The sequence below is a fragment of the Lethenteron reissneri genome, chromosome 69 (genome assembly GCF_015708825.2).
Source record: "Lethenteron reissneri isolate LAM-NWPU_2019-01 chromosome 69, ASM1570882v1, whole genome shotgun sequence".
Classification (NCBI taxonomy): Eukaryota; Metazoa; Chordata; class Hyperoartia; order Petromyzontiformes; family Petromyzontidae; genus Lethenteron; species Lethenteron reissneri.
In genome coordinates this window covers 10105765-10125892 of record NC_083847.1, presented here as the reverse complement: position 1 = coordinate 10125892, position 20128 = coordinate 10105765, and the positions used below count along the sequence as shown (strand labels likewise).

Sequence of the window (20128 nt, the reverse complement as noted above, 5' to 3'; positions counted from 1 at the left end):
GGGAGGGAGGAGCCGGGGGAGCTGGGAGGAGCTGGGGGAGCAGGGAGGAGTAGGGGGGAGCGAGTGGGGGAAGTAGAGATGAGCGGGGGGGGGGGCAGAACGGGGGAGGGAAGAGTGCAGGCGGAGGGGGGATGGACAAAGTGGGAGTGATTTTGTTTTTTTTCATTGGCCCTAGAGAGATAGCGAGTTGGCGGCCGCCAAATCGACGTTTGGATGGGCGATCCGCTCCCTTCACTTTCGGCAGTCGTACCCGCAGTGGGCCGTTGCTGCGTTGTTCAGCCCTACTGGTCACGAAACGCTCGCTCCGGCCGCCAACGCCAGCTGGCTGAATACGGACATTTGGAGCGTGGGCTTTCACGACAAATAAACGTGCCAATTCGTGACTAGTTTACCATTGTAGATGTTGTGGGTTTCCTCTCCAACATGCAACCGGTTTAAATGCTGGACTAGTCAACTAATTGTCACGTTTTGTTGACGTGACAAACCCTTGCTGATTAGCTGTGTCGAGTGATGGTGGTTGGTTGAGCGACACATTTGCATTCACGTGATCTCACCCAAACTAACCTCCATTACGGTTTGGAGCGCGTCTGCGTTTCACCAAACGTAGAGGTGATGCGCGCATTGGGAGATGGGGAGGAGAAGCAGGCAGTTGGTTAATTTTAGAGGGGATGGTTTGCAGGTCTTGGGTTCGATGCCAACTCTTGACGTCCTGCTATATATTTGGAGTCTGCGCGTCTCAACTCTCCCTGTGGTCGCGTGGATTTTTCTCCGGGTCCTCCGATTTTTATCTCCGTATTTTTTAATCGACATCGCGCGTTCGGAATATTTGGCTGCTATTAATTTCCACATGATAACCCACTTCGTTGATATGTATGGTGACCTTTTTTGCCAGTATCAAAAATGATGAAAATTAAGGATAGGTTTTACCCTCTCTGCCAATAAAACAGGAGTTGTTAAGATGTTCAAACACCAAAGAGATGATACCTTTTGCAAGGCATCAAGTCTGCATTGACCACACGTAACTTCGGACAAAACATGCAAATTAACATGCTCTGATAATAATGTTATGCATTGTCTTTGTGAGGCCGATTGGCCGACACCAGAGCCTTATTTATGGTCTTGTCTCGCTACCAGTCAGGGGCGTCCACCCATCCATACAGGCGAACTAATGGCGGTCGCCTGGGGCGCCAAGTTAAATGCGGTTGCCATATTGGAGGGTGAAAAAATACAAATTAAAATAACGAAGATGTCATCATTTCGACTCCCCCTGCACATACGGAGGGAATCGTAATTCATTTCTTAATGGTTCTCAGAATTTATTAACGCACGATCTTTGATTCACGGCAAAAATTCTGTAAATCGCGGTGTCATCGACATGTCAACAAAGGTGCTAAATATATGACGGTATTAAAGGAATTTCAGTATATCGTGTTTATAATACACCGAATATCATGGGCGTCCACATGAATTTAAGTAGGATAGCTTTAAACATGTTATAATATTCATCTACTGTGTAATCCAGTGTCATGTCACCTGTAGTTACGTCATGTTCTGTGGTGAACAACACGTTTTAACACTGGATTTATACTTAAGATGATTATTACAACACAGGCTATACAATCGTGACAATCCTTGACATTTGTATTAAAATTCATCAGTCGGCCGAACAATTGTGTGGGTGGGCGGGCGAGTGAGCGGGTGGATGTGTGTGAGTGTGTAGGTCGGCTGGTGGGTGGGTGCGTACTTGGGCGGGCGGGCAGTTTGTAATTCCGTGTACAGTGATACCTCGGTTCACGAACTTAATTCGTGAACCGAATTGGTCGTGAACCGAGGCACATTTTCCCATAGGGTTCATTGTAAATCCGGTTAATCCGTTCTGACCTTTTTTTTTGGTTTTTGAAGCACAAAAATATGAAACATATGACAATACACATTACTGTAGTACTGGACAGTATAGTAATGTATAAAGAGAGAACACTAACCTTGTTTGAGATGACTTCTGGCATGGAGGAAGGCAGGTGGGAGGCGGGTGGGAGACAGTAAGCACTCAAACGGGTGAACTGTACAATACAGTAAGTACAGTATTGTACAGTACAGTAGTACAGTACAGTACTGTATGTGCTAAAAAGCACACCAAAAATCAAAAAGTCACTGAAAGTGTCTTCACAGTACTCACAGTACAGTACAGTACTTCTTTCTGTGTCTCTGCTTCTCTCCGCGATCTTCCTACAGGAAGTCACGACCATGTGACAGCCTGGAATTAGCATAAAAATGGGCGCGGCTCCTGTTCGTGAACCGAAGCGGAGTTCGTGAACCGAAGCATATTTTTATGAAATTTTCTGGTCGTGAACCGAGTTGTTCGTGAACCGAAGCATTCGTGAACCGAGGTATCACTGTACTTATTTTAGTCGCGTACACGACAACAGTGAGTGTGTGTGAGTGTGACACGTACTGGCCCGTAAATGTTGATAACTTGTTATGTATGAAAATGATTTTAGATCCCAGATCGGAGACAAACATAGCCTAAAGACACACAAACAGGAAGAGTCAGACAGAGACAGACAGAGTCAGACAGACAGTAAGTTAATCAGACATAAAGACAGACACAGTAACAATTATAACTTCCCGACCCCTTCTATGCCGAAGATCCTGGGCATCCTCGGAAATTTAAGTAGGAAACTGTCGCTTTAAACCTATTATAATATTCATCTACATCAAGGCCGTAGCCATGGAATCAACATTGGGGGGGACCAAATCTTCCAGGGTGTCTGGGGGTTCCAACCCAAATAAAAAAATTGCTATACTATGTAAATAAAAACAACAATTTTCTTAACCTTGGCCACTATCTGGACTTGTCTTCATATAAATCAATGCATATATTTCTGTTCTTTAAGAATCCCTAATCTCTGCCATTACATACAATGAAACAAGAAAAGGTAAAACACAAAAAAACAGAGCAATGTAATACAATACACTATTAGACATTCTCTCTCTGGCTATTTGTTCTCTCTGCATGTGTCCTCTCTTTGGAGGTTTCACACTTAAATTCTAACTTAGCAATCTTTGAGATACGTAATCAACCAGGCTATGCGTTAATTGTGTGTTGACCGACTCTCTGTGTTGTATTACATCACATTTCGATATTTTGCGAGGTTATTTAATTTTAGTGTGCCTTTCTCCTAATTTACAAGCTTGCGTGCCGTGCCACGTCGTCATCTTACTCGCGCAGCAGCAGCACTTTGCCGTCCACTCATTGATATGCTAATTTTCTCTGCCCCCTCCCTCTCTCCGTCCCTGCCCCCCTCTCTATATTTAAGGGACCGTCACAGAAACGACCCCTCTCTTTGTGCCGATATGTGTCCTCTCTCTGTGTGTCCTTGTGATGTCTGTCTGCTTGTATGTCTGTCTATAGTTTTCTAGTTAGATTTTTTGTTGCTATTTCTTTTTTTTGCCTGATGATTGCTTGTGTTGCAATCGAAACGTCGTAATATGCTTTTGTTTTAATTTATTATTTTATCTTTAGACATGACTTAACCGAAAGAACCAAAGAATAATTCCTGCAGTCACGAAAGCTCCATAATTAAGATTCAGCTCTACATAGTTTTCGACCTTGTGATTGCCCAGGAAGCCACGAACCACTGCGACAAAGTTGTTCCAAGCCGCTTTCTCCTTACTAGTGAGCTTATTGGGGAATTCATTGCATTCCAGGATCTTCTTTATCTGTGGTCCGACGAAGACACCGGCTTTGACCTTTGCCTCAGACAGCTTAGGGAAGAAGTCTTGAAGGTATTCTTTGGTTCTTTCGGTAGTCACGTATAAAGAAAAAATAATAAAGAAAATAATAACATACGACGTTTCGATTGCAACACAAGCAATCATCATCAGGTATAATGAAATAGCGACATAAAATCTAACCAGAAAAAATTATAGACAGACATATAAGCAGACAGATATCACCAAGATACACACAGCGGGCAACACAGGTACAGAGAGGGGTGATCGTCTCTGTGGGGTGGCCTTAAATAGACAGAGGGGGGCGGAGGCAGCGAGAGGGAGGGGTTAGAGACAAAATTTACATGTCAATGAGTACAACAAAAAGGAGTGAGCAGGCTTAGGGGGAGAAAGAGACACACTAAAATTAAATAACCTAGCAAAGTATCGAAATGTTATGTCTGTCTATAATTTTTTCTGGTTAGATTTTATGTCGCTATTTCATTATACCTGATGATGATTGCTTGTGTTGCAATCGAAACGTCGTATGTTATTATTTAATTTATTATTTTTTCTTTATACGTGACTTTACCGAAAGAACCAAAGAATAATTCCTGCAGTCACGAAAGCTCCAAAGTTAAGTCTTGAAGGTACTTGAAGGCTGCTAACTCCTTATCTACAGCTCTGACAAATTGTTTCATAAGGCCCAATTTGATGTGCAGTGGTGGCATCGGCACCTTCTGGGAGTCCACCAGTGGCTCCGACTTGACATTGTTCCTTCCCACAGAGAACTCGGTCCACTGTGACCAGTCCTGCCTGTGGTAGTGCGCCTTGGTGTCCCTGCTGTCCCAAAGGCAAAGATAGCAAGGGAACTTGGTAAAACCGCCTTGGAGACCCATCAGGAATGCCACCATTTTAACCTCCCAGCCGTACTCATCATACTTGAAGGCATCCAGAAAGGTCTTGATGCTGCTGTAATCATCTTTGAGTTGCACCGAGTGAGCCAGGGGAAGAGATGGGTACTTGTTTCCATTATCGAGCAGCACGGCTTTGAGGCTCCTGGATGAGCTGTCAATGAAGAGGCGCCACTCATTCTGGTTACATGCGATTCCGATTGCCTCAAACAGACTGGTCACATTGTGGCAGAAGCAGAGCCCATCTTGGCGGGTGAAGAAGCTGCAAAAAGGTTGGTGACGTTTCCTCTGATCTGCGACTTGCACACTTTTATCCAACAAGTTCCACTGCTTGAGCCTAGACGTCAAAAGCTCGGCATTGGACTTGGTGAGACCAAGATCTCTGATCAAGTCGTTGAGGTATTTTTGGTTGGGGTAGTATGGGTTTCTCTCTTCAGCTCCACCTCTGAAACTGTCATCTGGATCTACGTCTTCCTCGCTCTGACTTGCTGGCTGTCTTCTAAAGACGGATGCTTTCTCTCCGGAGGAGTGGGTACAGGGAGCTCATGGCAATGTGGTTACCGGGGTGATGGATGAAGGAAGGTCCGGATACATGATAGCCGGTGCATTCTTGCCACTTCGACGTTTGGAAGGGTCCACCATGCAAAAGTAGTAGTTGCTTGAGTGGTCAGTGGGTTCCCGCCAAATTCTTGGGATAGCGAACTTCATGGCTCTCTTTTCCCCTCTGTACCATCCTACAAAAATACATTTCACCCATGACTAATGTGTAAGAGATTCTCGCAAAGTTTTTCATATGATATTTTTTCAATAACATTGTAAAACATTTTAAAATTAAAAACTTTTTACAATTTTAATTTTTTTAACAAATTGTTTAACATTAAATTCCGAGAAACAATTGTCCATTTTACCTTCTAGAGTTTTTTTTTATTGCTCGTAGGTGAAATGAGGTGCCCAAGTTTTATCTTGATCCCCGACAGGCATGCCAAAATATGCCTTGTAGGCCTCACACATCTTAGCAGATGCTTCCACAGAGTACTTTTTCGCTCTTGTCTTGATAAATTGGCCGCAGACATAGCAAAATACGTCTGCCGGATGCTTGCAGCCTCTTAATGCCATCTCAGAAAAATGCAGATATGTATCCACTTAGGCAGCTGAAACTAAACTGAACTGGTGGGTTTAAGGCCCTTGTATTTATAGTATGTATATTACTGGAAAGTTCTAGAATGTTCTAGAAGTTACTCCAAGTTTACTCAGCACTGAATCTATCTGGAATGTTCTGGAAAATAGGTCAATTTCAAAATATCACTGTTCTGGTCACAAAAGCAAAGTTTGTGGGGAATCTTGATTTGAAGCTTTCGTGACTGCAGGAATCCATACTCTTTGGTTCTTTCGGTAAAGTCACGTAGGTAGAGAAATAATAGATCACGACGTTTCGATCGCAACACAAGCAATCGTCATCAGGTGGGACAACCACAGCAAGAAAAAACTGCTGAAGTAGGCGAGAAATCTGCCGTTACGACATCTGTCCAGTGGCTGGACGAAGTACCACGTGAAACAAGTGGAATGACAGGGGCGGTAGTGGTCACCATGGGGCGGCAGCAGCAGTACCAACTGTTGGAAAGTTATCACTAAAGGCCTACGAAACAAGTGCCTGGGGCCTACAAGAAGCTTAATCGGGCCCTGAACCTCGCTGTTGGCCTCCACAGCACTGAATTACAGCCGCCCAGCTAAATTATAACGGGTACTCCAATGTTACAATCAGACTCTTGTATTTATACTGGAGGAATCCGATGAGCTATAAAGCTCTTTGTTCAGATGTCCAGTAGGGGGCACGGGGTCAGAACATAACAACAACACAATACTCACAAGCACGATAGGAGTGCAAAGTATAGGAAAGGTAAACAAATAACTTAAAAAAACACAAACTAAAGTAATAAACTATTTTTTTTTCTTAGCAGGTTAGGACCCACTGAGCTGTGTAGCTTCTCTTTTAGAAGCGACCTGGCCTTTACAAATGATAGTTCAACAAAAGTGACTGATATCATCATGTGGAAATGTGTAGCAGCGCGATAATCAAAACTCGAAAGAGTTGACACTTTCAGAAACAGGCACCAAAACAAATGCACGACCAAACCCACGATAAAATTTACGTCTTCACTTTATTTGCAATTACGTCCGTATCCGAGGACTTAAAAAAAGTTTGTCCGCCATTCCACAGGACATCTCTGGAGCAGGATGAATAAAAAAAACTTCATCAGTCCCCAGGTAATGTTTAAGAGGTCACTTGAAAGGGCTCTTAATGAGGTCTGTGATGTCTCGTTTTCACGGGCCGTTGGCTCACGCACAGTGACGCACTTGCTGTGCGAGACTTCTGAATGGATGCTTCGTCACGTGATGAGTATGCCTAGATAAAAAAACTATAACTTTATCTGGAAAAACTAAATCAAGTCACTCGTTTATGATCAAATGAGCATTGTCTCTCCATAAACCATCATCATGCAAACTCCGGTCATAATCGTAGCAGCGGCTTTTCACTAACCATCGAACAAAGATGATCAACCGCACTTTCAGATGCGCTGCTTCTGCGGCCTTCTGGAATGCTCTTCGTTCCGATATTGGGCCGCCACTGGGAGCTATGCAACTTTTACTGGTTGGAACCTCCTGGTTTTTTCTAAGAATATGGAACCTCCTGGTTACACCAGCCCACAGGGGATTATTGTGTCCGTCCGTCGTGCAGGGAGGGGCTGGGTGGGGAGTGTTGTATGTCTTTTTAAAAAAAATTCATAATAAAAATTAAATGAAGATTGAAAAAATGCGCCATTATCGAAAATTATGCTAAATTATGTAATTATGCTAATTAGGCGGCTAATTTCATTAATTTCTGCGAATGTATGTGCTTATGCTAATGTGGGCAGTTGTGATAATTAGGCTTAGCTTCGTTGTCTAGGGTTGTATTATATCAATCGGGATAATGCAATTATTCATGCTATAGCATTTACTGATTATGCCTAAGTGTGTTTATGTCAGGTCTCCAAATTCAAATCTCAACGCAGGATATAGTTCTTATAAATAAGATTATTAAGCATGAACTCAGGAAGGAAGCACTCTTCTGTGTTAAACAATTTTAATTTTAAACAAAAACATAACACTCTAATATGCGAACTCTCATGCTTGGAATTATCCACAGTATCATCGGGGAATTTTCCCTCGGTGAGCAGTACATTTAACCATCAATGATTGCGTTGTTTCACTGGGCAACCGAACAGTTGATTCATTCCTCCGAGTAACGCGAGCATATACGGCGATAGGGAAAGTCCTTAAAACATGCATGCAACGATATTCATACGAAAGGCAATACAAGCAAATTATTATATGCCGAAGGCAAAGGTATACGTCAATAGATTCATCGGCAAGATTATATAATTAACGAAATGTCTTGGGACAATGGGGTGCGGTGGTGTGTGTCTGCTGACGCAGATACTTAATTTTTGGCTAAGCCTCAATTAATTCTTGGGCAAGATTCGGTGTTCAAAAGAAAGGTTTAACACAATATTCTCCCTTTGAGAGTGTAGATTCGTAACGAAGGTTTCAAAAGTTTAGTTTGCATCGATTAATCTATTGGTAATTTTAAGCGATTAAAAAATAAAATAAAAAGTATATATAACGACTGATGTACTTCTAAACGACCGTATTTTTTTTATCACTCAATGAGCACCAATGTCTTCACGATCAGCTAATGGTTCATGTGTGTATTGTCTCCTTGATAAATGCTTTGTATTAAGCAGACGCCGGGCGCTGCGTCGTGAGCTTGTGAGGGTTGGGGAGGGGCATACGAACAGCGGCTTCTCTCTCTCGCTGTCGCCCGGGCGGGTTTGTTGTTAAATGACGAGTCGACGCGACGCTCGCCGTTGGCGGTGCGCGATGATTCCGTCGTCAGACAGCGCGCACAGCTCGTCCGCTGCTGGATGTCCTGGTTCCCAGCTGGTGCAGGTCGGTGTGTGTGTTCGAACACACGGCGCTCTCGCTGGCGCGGACACTCTTGCTCGATAGCGCGGCTGGTGCTGTGATGCTGGCTTGGTCGATGTTTGGCGCTTTCCGCCTCTTCTCGAGGACGATGCTGGAATTCTCGTCAGCTCAACTCGAACTGCAGTGGCACGTGGGAGTTGGTACCCAGAGCAGAATGACTTTCGAGCGATACTACTTCTGTTGGTGCTGAACTCGCACTGGGTAACACATTGCTACTCAGCGAGCCTCACCATCCTGGTTGATTGCAGTCTTCTTCTTCTGCTGGATTCTCCTTCTGCTGGCAAGCTTCTGAAATGTATGGGCCGAGTCTCTGATTATATCTGAAAAAAATCTCTCCCCTTGGCACGCCTTCTTACAAAGGACCGGAACCATTCTTTGTGTTAGCTCCCCCCCCTGTGGAAACAGCTGCCGGTGTGTCCGTGTGTGTGTTCTGATTTTATTGGTAATATAAGTTCATCAATGGAAGCAGCTGTCCCAGATTGCCCCCACGTGCGTCCTTTCAGCCCCCTTCCCCCTCTCTTTTATGGGGAGATGTTTTTTGCCTGTGTGCAAATCTTGCTATCACGTGCTGTGGGAAGACAAAGGCGGTTGGGAGGCTCTTTTCCTATGGAGTATATTACATCTTGGTTAGGTCTGATGGACTTAATTCGCCTTTCATTCTCCTGGACGACCCTTGGTCTAATACTTCATAATTATTATTTGGTTTGTGTTTATTCAAGATTTGTGATTTAGCATTGTTATTACCACGTATATTCATAGGGTTTTACTAACCTTCGTTCCACAGCCTGCATTCTGGGTTGCTGTTTGTTCTCGAGTTAGTTTTGGTCAGGTCGCGTAGATAAAGATAAAAATAAATGCCATTAGTATTAAAATAATGAATGGGAAATAATAATCCACTGATGTAGATTGTAGCCTGGTTCTTAATTGGAGTGTGAGGATCGATAATGTTCACTTAATCTTTGTCGCCAAGTTTTGAACTTTTACCGTTGTTAGAAGAAACATGAAAAAAGTTAACCAAAAAAACGTCTGTTTCGTTATCCTTTGTCGGGGGGGGCGGGACTTGTGTGTTGTTCTGATTTTATGACTGGCTCCTTCCGTCGTGGGAGGGGAGGGCGTCACATTCGTCTTTGGAAGTTTTATTGCCACCACATGTTGCTGGGAGACAAAGGCGGTAGGGAGGCTCTTTGTTCCGAAAGGCAGCTGTGGTGATGGTGGTTGTTACAATTTTGTCTTTGCCTCGTGCTACCCCGCGGTTGATTAAAAAACATATATATTGGCCGAATTATTCTTAACATGAATTTTGGAAAAAGGCTCATATATACAACAGGTTGGAGGAGCTGGGTGGGGAGGGGCTGGGTGGGGAAGGTGGGGAGGGGCTGGGTGGGGAGGGGCTGGGTGGGGAGGGTGGGGCTGTGTAGGGGGTGGGAGGGGTGAGGCTGGGTGGGGAGGGGCTGGTCACCCCGTGGTGCCCTTATAAAACTCAACGTTTTACCTACTCATGCCGGCTTGTGCCCGCCCTCACAGTCGGGCATATTTGCGGAATACACCACGCCGCCGTTGACCCTGGCCATTGACCGAGCAACCCAACGTTCCTACCAGCTCCCTCCGCAGGAATGTGTTAAGTCATAATCGAGATTGACAAACTTGTTTCTTGAGAACTGCTTGTTGTTGTTGTTGTTGTGTTTGATTTGTTGTTCTTCTCCCCGCACCTACAATCAGCTATGGTCAGCTATGTACGGCGGTGCAAAAGAGACATTTAACACACATACAGTACATTATGCATTACAACGGAACGGGATGCACACGAAGGTTGAGGATAGTCGGCGCTACCGGTCCGGTCATTTCACGCCAGCTTCTCGTCTCCGTCAGTGGGGTGGGCGAGGGGAGGGAGCGGTCGCTTCCCAGGCACAGCGAGCGTCTCGGGCGCTACTCCCGTTTCCACGTCGTCGTTGCCGGCTTCTCCGCGGCCGCTCCTCCGTCTCCGCGGCCGCTCCGACGCTCCGACGGCTTCGCAGTAACCCCTCTCCCCCCTTGCTCCTCCAGCCGCCCCCTTGCGCAGGTGGCGCTCCTCGTGTCTGGCCAGCGCCGCCTCCGAGTAGAACGCAACGGGACAGAGCGCGCACGCGTGGCGTTCCCTGCCGCGCGTGTGCTTCCGTTCGTGGTGCCGCCGCAGGTGGCTCTTGCACGAGAACAGCGACCCGCACGTGTCACAGCGGTGCGATCGCTCACCTGCGTGCCGTCGCTCGCCTGCGTGCGCCCGCTCATGCCGCCGGAGGGTGGCCGCGTGGGCGAACGCCCTCCCGCAGTGAGCGCACACGAATGGCCGCTCACCCGTGTGCGTCCGCTCGTGCGCGAGGAGGTGCGAGGGCCGGCGAAAGCAGGCGCCGCAGTGGGCGCACCGGTAGGGGTGCCCGCCGGGGTCGGCCGCATGGACCCGGGTGTGCGCCGACAGGTCGTCGGCGTGGGCGAATGCCTTGCCGCACACGGGGCAGCCGTGCGGGCGCGAGGTCGCGTGGACGCGCGAGTGGCGCCGCAGGTGGGCGGCGCGCGAGAACGCCTTGCCGCACGTAGGGCAATCGTGGAGCCTCGCCCGGGGGGGCGCCTCCGCAGGGCCTCCTCCGTTATCCGTCCCTTCGTGCGCCTCCGTCGTCCTCTTCGGTGCGTGTCTCGTCTGGCGGTTATTCGAGACGGACTCACCTTCTGCTGCTGTGGCTTTCCTCTGGCGGTCAGTAGAGACAGGCCCCCTCTCCGCTGCAGCACGTGTCGCACGGCGGTTATTAGGGACGGGCCCCCTCTCCGCTGCAGCACGTGTCGCACAGCAGTTATTAGGGACGGGCCCCCTCTCCGCTGCAGCACGTGTCGCACGGCGGTTATTAGAGACGGGCCCACTCTCCGCTGCAGCACGTGTCGCACGGCGGTTACGAGGGACGGGTCCACTTGGTGCCGTGCGTCTCGAGACGGTCGATAGCGCCGACGGCTCCCAATTTGCCGAACTCTCCTCCTCATCGTCGTCATGGTGGGTCCGTAGGTGCCTCTCCAGGTCGCTCTTGAGCCTCGTGCTATACGCGCAGAGGTCGCACTGCAGGGCCTTCTTACGGTGGCGGCGGTGGCTCGAGTGTTGCCACGTGTGGACCTGGAGCCCACGCTCCCGGCTGAACTCCCTGGCGCACACGGAGCAGCGGTGCTTTCCCCGTTCGGCCGTCTCGCCCGCTCCGTTCGACTCTGGTGGCAAAGCAGAAGCCGGGCAGCGTCGTTGTGACATCAGTGACGTGCGAGCGCGCTATCTTAATGAGCCAGTGGTTCTTCTTAACCTGGGGTGCATCTTGTACCCTGGGGGTGTGTGATGCCCTTTCTGGGCAAGAGACATGGCCAGATTTTTCTTTATTCGAAGGCCAATCATCGAAAACACAAATTAAGCACGGGGCACATTAAGTTACAACTTACTTGTGTTTCAAATAACCGCTGAGATTTTGTGATCCGTAACCACTCTTGGTTAAAACTAGTAATTGTATTGTGCATATCGAATTGGATATAAAACCGATTGATTCAACCGGATAGCCAGAACCCAACTGTTTTAAGCCCCTCTTGAAACAAGCCCAAACATAATCGGTTTACAGTTGAGTTTTGGGTCAACCCAAACCAAAAGCCACTCCAGTCCCGCTGCCTGGAGGCCGCAAATGGAACGTCGATTTGAAGAGCTGTGCCCCACAGCCTCTGTGCCAGACTCGTTCCCTCCCCGGTGATTCCCCCCTCCCGCAAACCTCCCTCCCACCCTCCCATCCTCCCTCCCACCCTCCCGCAAACCTCCCTCCCACTCTCCCACCCTCCCTTCCTCCCCTCCCTCTCTCCCTGCCTACCTACCTACCTACCTTCATCCACGTGCTCCATCATCTCATCCACGTGCTCCATCATCACCTCCACCTCCACCACATCTGGGAACGCCCGCTTCGCAACTGAACCTCCGGCCCGCAGGTCCTCTCCTCCGTCGTCTCGAAGGTCCTCTTTTTTTATTTGGACGCCCTCCTCTTTAACCCGGGGGAGGTCCAGCACGCTGCCGTCGAGACGCTGCCCCCCCTCTGTACAAATTTCTTCCACCTTAATGCTCGGAGCCTGCCCCGTCGTCCGAGGGCTGCGTCCGTCGATACGGATGTCAAAGTGGAGATCCTCCTGCTTAACGCGCGGCTCGTTTCCACCGCTCACGAAGACCTCCTGTTTAATGGGCGGCTTCTCGCCGCCGACCACGGTGTTCACTGCGTCAGCCTCGAGGAGGTCCTCCTCCTCCTCCTTTTTGATGCGAAGCTGCTCCGGCGGTCGCCTCGTTTCCACCGTGAGCTCCGAAACTTTCCTACCAAGGGCATCCCCGTCGGCCCGGACGTCCTCCTGCTTGACGCCGAGGTCACCGCTCGGCCACGCGTCGCCGTCCCGGCGAGCGCAAAGGTCGTCCGCTTTCGCCCGAAGGTCACCATTGCCATTCTGCGGCTCACCTCCTCCTCCTCCGCCACCCCAGGTGTCCTCCAATTTGATGTGGGGGTCCTCCCCTTCAACAGGGAGGTCCTCTGCTTTAATGTCGACCATGAGGACCTCTCCTCCACCAGAGCTGACGTTCTCTCCGTCGGCCCGAAGCTCCTCCCTTCTTGTCCAAAGCTCCTCCCCTCTCATCTGAAGCTCCTCCCCTTTCATCCAAAGCTCCTCCACTTGCACCAAAGGGCCCCCTCGACCGAGCAAATCCTCCCCTCCCGCAGCTAAGAAGGAAAATCTGGAAAAAAGTTACGACGATGTTTATTATTTACTGTCAGAATTATGAAATATTTTACTAATGATATTGAATTTAAAAATGTAGTTACGTAAGCTACCCAGATGAAATCCACAACCGGTTATTTTTTTGGGTTAGATCGCATAAATATAAATGTGTGTCGTTAAACCCGCCACCACCCGACACAGCCAATTAGTTAAGGCGTTTGTCACACAATCAAAACGTGGCCAATAAGTTGCTAGTACAGCACTAACTGGTTGTGTGTTGGAGAGTAAATCCAGAAGTCTCCCACAGCTAAGATGACAAATCGGAATGATCATATCTCATCTTAGCATAGATTTATACAGCGCCTTGACCAAAGGCGCTTTTCAGAGAGAATTAAGAATGGTGTAAGAACGTGTGCGTGTGTGCGAATGTGATGGTGGTGGGAGATGTGATGAATAAAATGTGGTGTGCGAATCTCTAATGATGCGTGAATTTGGTGAAAGTTAAATTCATGACAGTGGATGATGATGAATGGATCGAATGGTTGAGGTTTAATAAGTGATAGCCATATAGAGAATAATTATTTTGACAGTCAATGATGACGAATAGATTGAATGAATGGGGTTAATGAGTGATAGCCATATAATGAGAACATGAAGAGGGAAGAGTAGTGGTGGTGGTGTTGGTTATGAGGGGGGAGATCTCTGGACGTCGTGGGGGTGAGCTAGGGAACTAGAAAAAGCACACCAATCACTGCCCCACAGACCTCCAGGCCATGCTTCCACCCCCATATAAAAAATGCTTCGCCACCCAAGTACAGTGACTCCTCTACTTACGAACATTCGACTTACAAACTTTCAGAGATACGAACAAACATGTCCTTATGTCGAGTTGCCTGCACGGACCGAGAGCCATGAGTTCAACTGCCGCGCAATAGACGGCGGTGGCATCTACATCTGCAGAACATGAAGAGGCAGTGGCATCTAAATCTAAGGAAGATTTTCCAACTTTTAAAGCCATTCCCCCTGTTGAGTGTACATGCCGTACAACACGTTTGTAATTGACAGGAGTCAAGTTGGACTTCCAACAAATTGACTTACGAACAGCACACCGGTGTGTTGGAGAATAAACCTGCAACACCTACAATTGTAAACTAGCAACGAATTGTCACGTTTTATTTATGTGACAAACCTTACTAATTGGCTGTCGGGTGGTGGCGGCGGGTTTAACGACACTTTGTATATTTACGCACTCTAACCCAAAAACCTCTTATGGATAATATTGGTCACAAAAGCCGTGTTAAACTGTGTTAAACTGATCATAGAACTCATCCGAAGTTGCTTCAAAATCATTGTTTACACACTGCTGCACAGGGGTGTCATGCTCGAACCCGTTCTCGCAACCACAACCCTGGCGCTAACCCATAGCCCGAACTGGGTTCATGGGTTCCAGCGTGGGTGAGAGCACGGGTTTGAGCATGGGTTCGTCTGTCCCTACCCCTGAGCGTATGTGTGTATGTATGTTGAACTTATTTCACACTGTACATAACCAACCATAGCTAATCGGAGCGTGCGGGGGAAGGACAACAAATTAAACACAAAAAGCTGTTCTTCATAAATTACTTTTCAATGTAGTATAGTGGTGTAGTGTTTAGTAGTGTAGTAGAGTAATCCCTCGCCACTTCGCGGTTCAAGTTTCGCGGCCTCAGTGCATCGCGGATTTTTCAAAAATATTTATCGAAAAAAAAAATTCTAAAATACCGCCATATCGGCAGCCGTATTGCGGAAAGCAGCGTTGTTTCATCGTGATGCGCGAGAGAAATGGTTTCCCAGGTTGCCAGACAAAAAGAGAAACTCTCTCAGAGGCTTTGTACATACCCACGGGCACTCAGACAAGGCACGTGATTGGTTCCCGGCGCGAGATCGACGAATGAGAGCACGAGTGGATGTATCCCGTGAGCTGATTGGCTGCGCATCATCGTTGTCATCGTCGTCGTCGTCATTACTGGAGTCAAGTCTCAAGATACTACTGTCATTGGTGAGTGTAGAACACCATAATACGTATCGTATGAGAGAGAGTGTATAATATTAAGGTTTTATAATTAAATAGATTTAAGTAAAATATATATATAAAGTATAAATATACATATTTTAAACATTCTGGTACCCACACACACATATACGGAAATTCCTAGGGGGCCAATCCTACTTCGCGGATTTTTACCTATTGTGAGGGGTTCCGGTCCCCATTAACCGCGATAAACGAGGGATCACTGTATATACCAAAATAAACAGAGATCCCACCAACTGACTAGCTACTAAAACCAACAATATCATCACTAAATCGACTTCTCTAATCGATCAGACCAAGAAGAGCTGCCTAAAACCTTTGGCTGCTAGACCACCCAGATTTTATGGCCTTCCAAAAATCCACAAAGAAGGTACCTCGCTCCGTCTTATCGTCTCCACGATTAACTCACTTACCTACAAACTGGCCCGATTTCTGTCTGAGACTCTGCTTCCTTTCACTGGCAAGTCCACCTCAGCTGTACTTAACTCAGTTCACTTGGTTTATCTAATCAAGGACATCTCACTCTCTCCGGATGATTTGCTTGTCAGTTTCGATGTAGTTTCTCTGTTCACCAATGTACCTGTGTAATAACCTTCCAGGAGACGGCTTCGGAATCAGTCCTTTTTATTTCCACTCCACCATACACTTTCCTTACTCACTCTCCGTTGCTGGCAGACAACGGAGAGAGAGGACAGACTCCGCACGAAGTTCCCTCCGCGCACGTGGCAACCCGAGGCCCCCTCCGCACGTGACCCTGCTTCTGTTATTTTCAGTCTGCTCGCGATCGTTCCCTCTCGCTCACTCTTAAGACCTTCGTCACGTGGTTCCCCCAGCCAATCATGTATGGACAGCTCTCACCATTCTCGATGGTTCCCTGTCAATCCCGGGACCACGCCCCTCATCCGGCTCCCCATTAGCTGGGGCCCCGAATGGCTAGGCCAATCACTTCCGATGACCTGTCGTGATGACGCATGGGCCATGGTCCCAATCTCAACCCTTATTGGCTACGAGCAGGACCGGCAAGCCAATCCCCACGTGAACCCTCTATGGCTGTTATTACACCTGTACTTGACACCATTGCAATCGTTGAACACTTGGTCCAACAGGGACTGAATGCAGATGTACCAACTTTGGTAAGGCACTGTCTTACCAACACATACTTCACCTGGAATGGTACATTCTACAGACAAGATGAGGGTACCCCAATGGGTTCTCCCTTATCGCTAGTGGTAGCGAATGTTTTCATGGAATATTTTGAGACAGATGCCATCCAGACATCCACCCTACGTCCTTCCTTGTAGAAGAGATACGTAGATGACACGTTTGTCATCTGGCCACATGGTCTGCCAGCACTGAACCAATTTCTCAACCACATCAATTCCATACACCCGTCTATCAAATTCACTATGGAAGTGGAAAAGGATGGGAAGCTACCATTCCTGGATGTAGTGATCGAGAAGAGACCTGATGGCTCGTTGGGACATTCGGTCTACAGGAAAGCCACCCACACGGATGCCTATCTAAAGCCTGATTCCCACCACCATCCAGCCCAGAAGAATTCAACGACCAGCACCACCTAGCTAGTGAGTTGGAGCACGTACACCAAGCCCTCAGGATGAACGGATACTCGGACCGTACTGGAGTGAGTGAGTGGTTGTAGTGAGTGAGTGGTTGTACTGAGTGGTTGTAGTGAGTGGTTGTAGTGAGTGGTTGGAGTGAGTGGTTGTACTGAGTGGTTGTACTGAGCGAGTGGTTGTAGTGAGTGAGTGGTTGTAGTGAGTGAGTGGTTGTAGTGAGTGGTGGTTGTACTGAGTGAGTGGTTGTAGTGAGTGAGTGGTTGTACTGAGTGGTTGTAGTGAGTGAGTGGTTGTACTGAGTGAGTGATTGTAGTGAGTGAGTGGTTGTACTGAGTGGTGGTTGTAGTGAGTGGTTGTAGTGAGTGAGTGGTTGTAGCGAGTGAGTGGTTGTACTGAGTGAGTGGTTGTAGTGAGTGAGTGGTTGTAGTGAGTGATTGTAGTGAGTGGTTGTAGCGAGTGAGTGGTTGTAGTGAATGAGTGGTTGTAGTGAGTGAGTGGTTGTACTGAGCGAGGGGTTGTAGTGAGTGAGTGGTTGTACTGAGTGGTTGTAGTGAGCGAGTGGTTGTACTGAGCGAGTGGTTGTAGTGAGTGAGTGGTTGTACTGAGTGGTTGTAGTGAGTGGTGGTTGTAGTGAGTGAGTGGTTGTACTGAGTGGTTGTACTGAGTGAGTGGTTGTACTGAGTGGTTGTACTGAGTGGTTGTAGTGAGTGGTTGTAGTGAGCGAGTGGTTGCACTGAGTGGTTGTAGTGAGCGAGTGGTTGCACTGAGTGAGTGGTTGTAGTGAGTGAGTGGTTGTAGTGAGTGGTTGTAGTAAGTGGTTGTAGCGAGTGAGTGGTTGTAGTGAGTGAGTGGTTGTAGTGAGTGAGTGGTTGTACTGAGTGAGTGGTTGTGCTGAGTGGTTGTACTGAGTGGTTGTACTGGGTGGTTGTAGTGAGTGAGTGGTTGTACTGAATGAGTGGTTGTAGTGAGTGAGTGGTTGTACTGAGTGGTTGTACTGAGTGGTTGTACTGAGTGAGTGGTTGTACTGGGTGGTTGTACTGAGTGAGTGGTTGTAGTGAGTGAGTGGTTGTACTGAGTGGTTGTAGTGAGTGAGTGGTTGTAGTGAGTGAGTGGTTGTACTGAGCGAGTGGTTGTACTGAGTGAGTGGTTGTAGTGAGTGAGTGGTTGTACTGAGCGAGTGGTTGTACTGAGTGGTTGTAGTGAGTGGTTGTAGTGAGTGAGTGGTTGTAGTGAGTGAATGGTTGTACTGAGCGAGTGGTTGTAGCGAGTGGTGGTTGTAGTGAGTGGTTGTACTGGGTGAGTGGTTGTACTGAGTGGTTGTACTGAGTGAGTGGTTGTACTGAGTGGTTGTAGTGAGTGGTTGTAGTGAGTGAGTGGTTGTAGTGAGTGGTTGTACTGAGTGAGTGGTTGTAGTGAGTGGTTGTACTGAGTGGTTGTAGTGAGTGAGTGGTTGTAGTGAGTGAGTGGTTGTAGTGAGTGGTTGTACTGAGTGGTTGTAGTGAGTGAGTGGTTGTAGTGAGTGGTTGTACTGAGTGAGTGGTTGCAGTGAGTGAGTGGTTGTAGTGAGTGAGTGGTTGTAGTGAGTGAGTGGTTGTACTGAGTGGTTGTAGTGAGTGAGTGGTTGCAGTGAGTGAGTGGTTGCAGTGAGTGAGTGGTTGCAGTGAGTGAGTGGTTGTAGTGAGTGAGTGGTTGTAGTGAGTGGTTGTAGTGAGTGAGTGGTTGTAGTGAGTGGTTGTACTGAGCGAGTGATTGTAATGAGTGGTTGTAGTGAGTGAGTGGTTGTAGTGAGTGGTTGTACTGAGTGGTTGTACTGAGTGAGTGGTTGTAGTGAGTGGTTGGAGTGAGTGGTTGTAGTGAGTGAGTGGTTGTAGTGAGTGAGTGGCTGTAGTGAGTGAGTGGCTGTAGTGAGTGAGTGGCTGTAGTGAGTGAGTGGTTGTACTGAGCGAGTGGTTGTAGCTACGAACCTGGCGACCGGAGTAATGGGGGTGGGGGTCTCGCGCTGGGGGGGGGGGGAGTCACGTGGTGAGTCGGCAACCCCGAAGCGACGCGGAGCGGCTTGGTGCAGGCTAAGCCGCCTCACTCGGATGCAGCGAGCCGCACACAAAGGCAAAGCTCCCCCGTGTAGCCTCTAGCAGGCTGCGGTGGCAAGTGCTGTGCGTAGCGAGTCGCAGCGCCTATGAAGTTGGCAAAAGGGCAATTGTTTCTTGCTGTGGTTGTCCCACCTGATGACGGACGCTTGTGTTGCGCCCGAAACGTAATTTAATTTCTACCTACGTGACTTTACCGAAAGAACCAAAGAGTATGGATCCCTGCAGGCACGAAAACGTCAAATCTAAGTTGGAAGCTCTACGTCTGAAGATGCACCAACACGTGGCCGGGGACCCGAGTGAGGGTCCGACCCTTCGTAGCGGTAACTCCTCTGTGCAGTGTAGTTAGCTGGGTGGTCACCACCCTCGGCTGTATCTGGCAAAGGGGCAGTTACCCCTTTGTGTATTTACGTGTTAAAATAAATGTGTTGCCTCTCACGCATAACGTGTGCGACTCTGTTGGCCTCACTACACTTGCATCGCCTTTCTACTGTTCGCCTTTTGTCATTGTTGGTGAGACAAGGCCATGCAGGAGGCAAATGAGTTTGAAATACAATGCGTTCATCATCATTATTAGTATGAGAATGTTTGTTTGGATGTTTTTCCACAAGTTATATGTTGTGGTTAATGCGGACTTGATTCCTTGCAAAGGGTAATGAAGCCTATTCTGATTGTTTCATCAAAGTTTTCATTTTGTGAAACATAATCGACAAACTACTCACCCTCTCACTCACTCACTCACCCACTCACTCACCCACCCACGTACTCACTCACCCACCGACTCACTCATTCAGTCACTCGTCCACTCATTCATACACTCACGCTCCTGCTTACCCACCCACTTACTCACCAACTTATCCACCTACTCACGTACTGACTCACTCACCCACCCACTCATTCACTCACTTACTCACCCACTCCCTCACCCACTCAGTCCCCACTCGCTCACCCACTCACCTACTAATTCACTCACTCACCCACTCATTCACTCAATCATTCACACAC

At 47.9% G+C, this 20128-nt stretch overlaps 1 protein-coding gene across 8 annotated transcripts in view; it reads right to left on the bottom strand.

Annotated features, from left to right (window-relative positions):
• Positions 1-6900: 6900 nt before the first annotated feature.
• LOC133360470 (zinc finger protein 135-like) overlaps positions 6901-20128 on the bottom strand; it is a 31486-nt gene continuing 18258 nt past the window's right edge. For 2 of the 8 annotated variants that reach the window (XM_061579212.1, XM_061579213.1), the window contains exons 2-3: positions 12521-13407; positions 6901-11873 (exon numbers count right to left, since the gene is read on the bottom strand). In XM_061579212.1, coding sequence (XP_061435196.1) covers positions 10495-11873; positions 12521-13331 — 2190 coding nt within the window. In that variant the 5' untranslated portion in view covers positions 13332-13407 and the 3' untranslated portion in view covers positions 6901-10494. The other 6 variants (XM_061579208.1, XM_061579210.1, XM_061579207.1 and 3 more) reach the window with 6 other exon arrangements.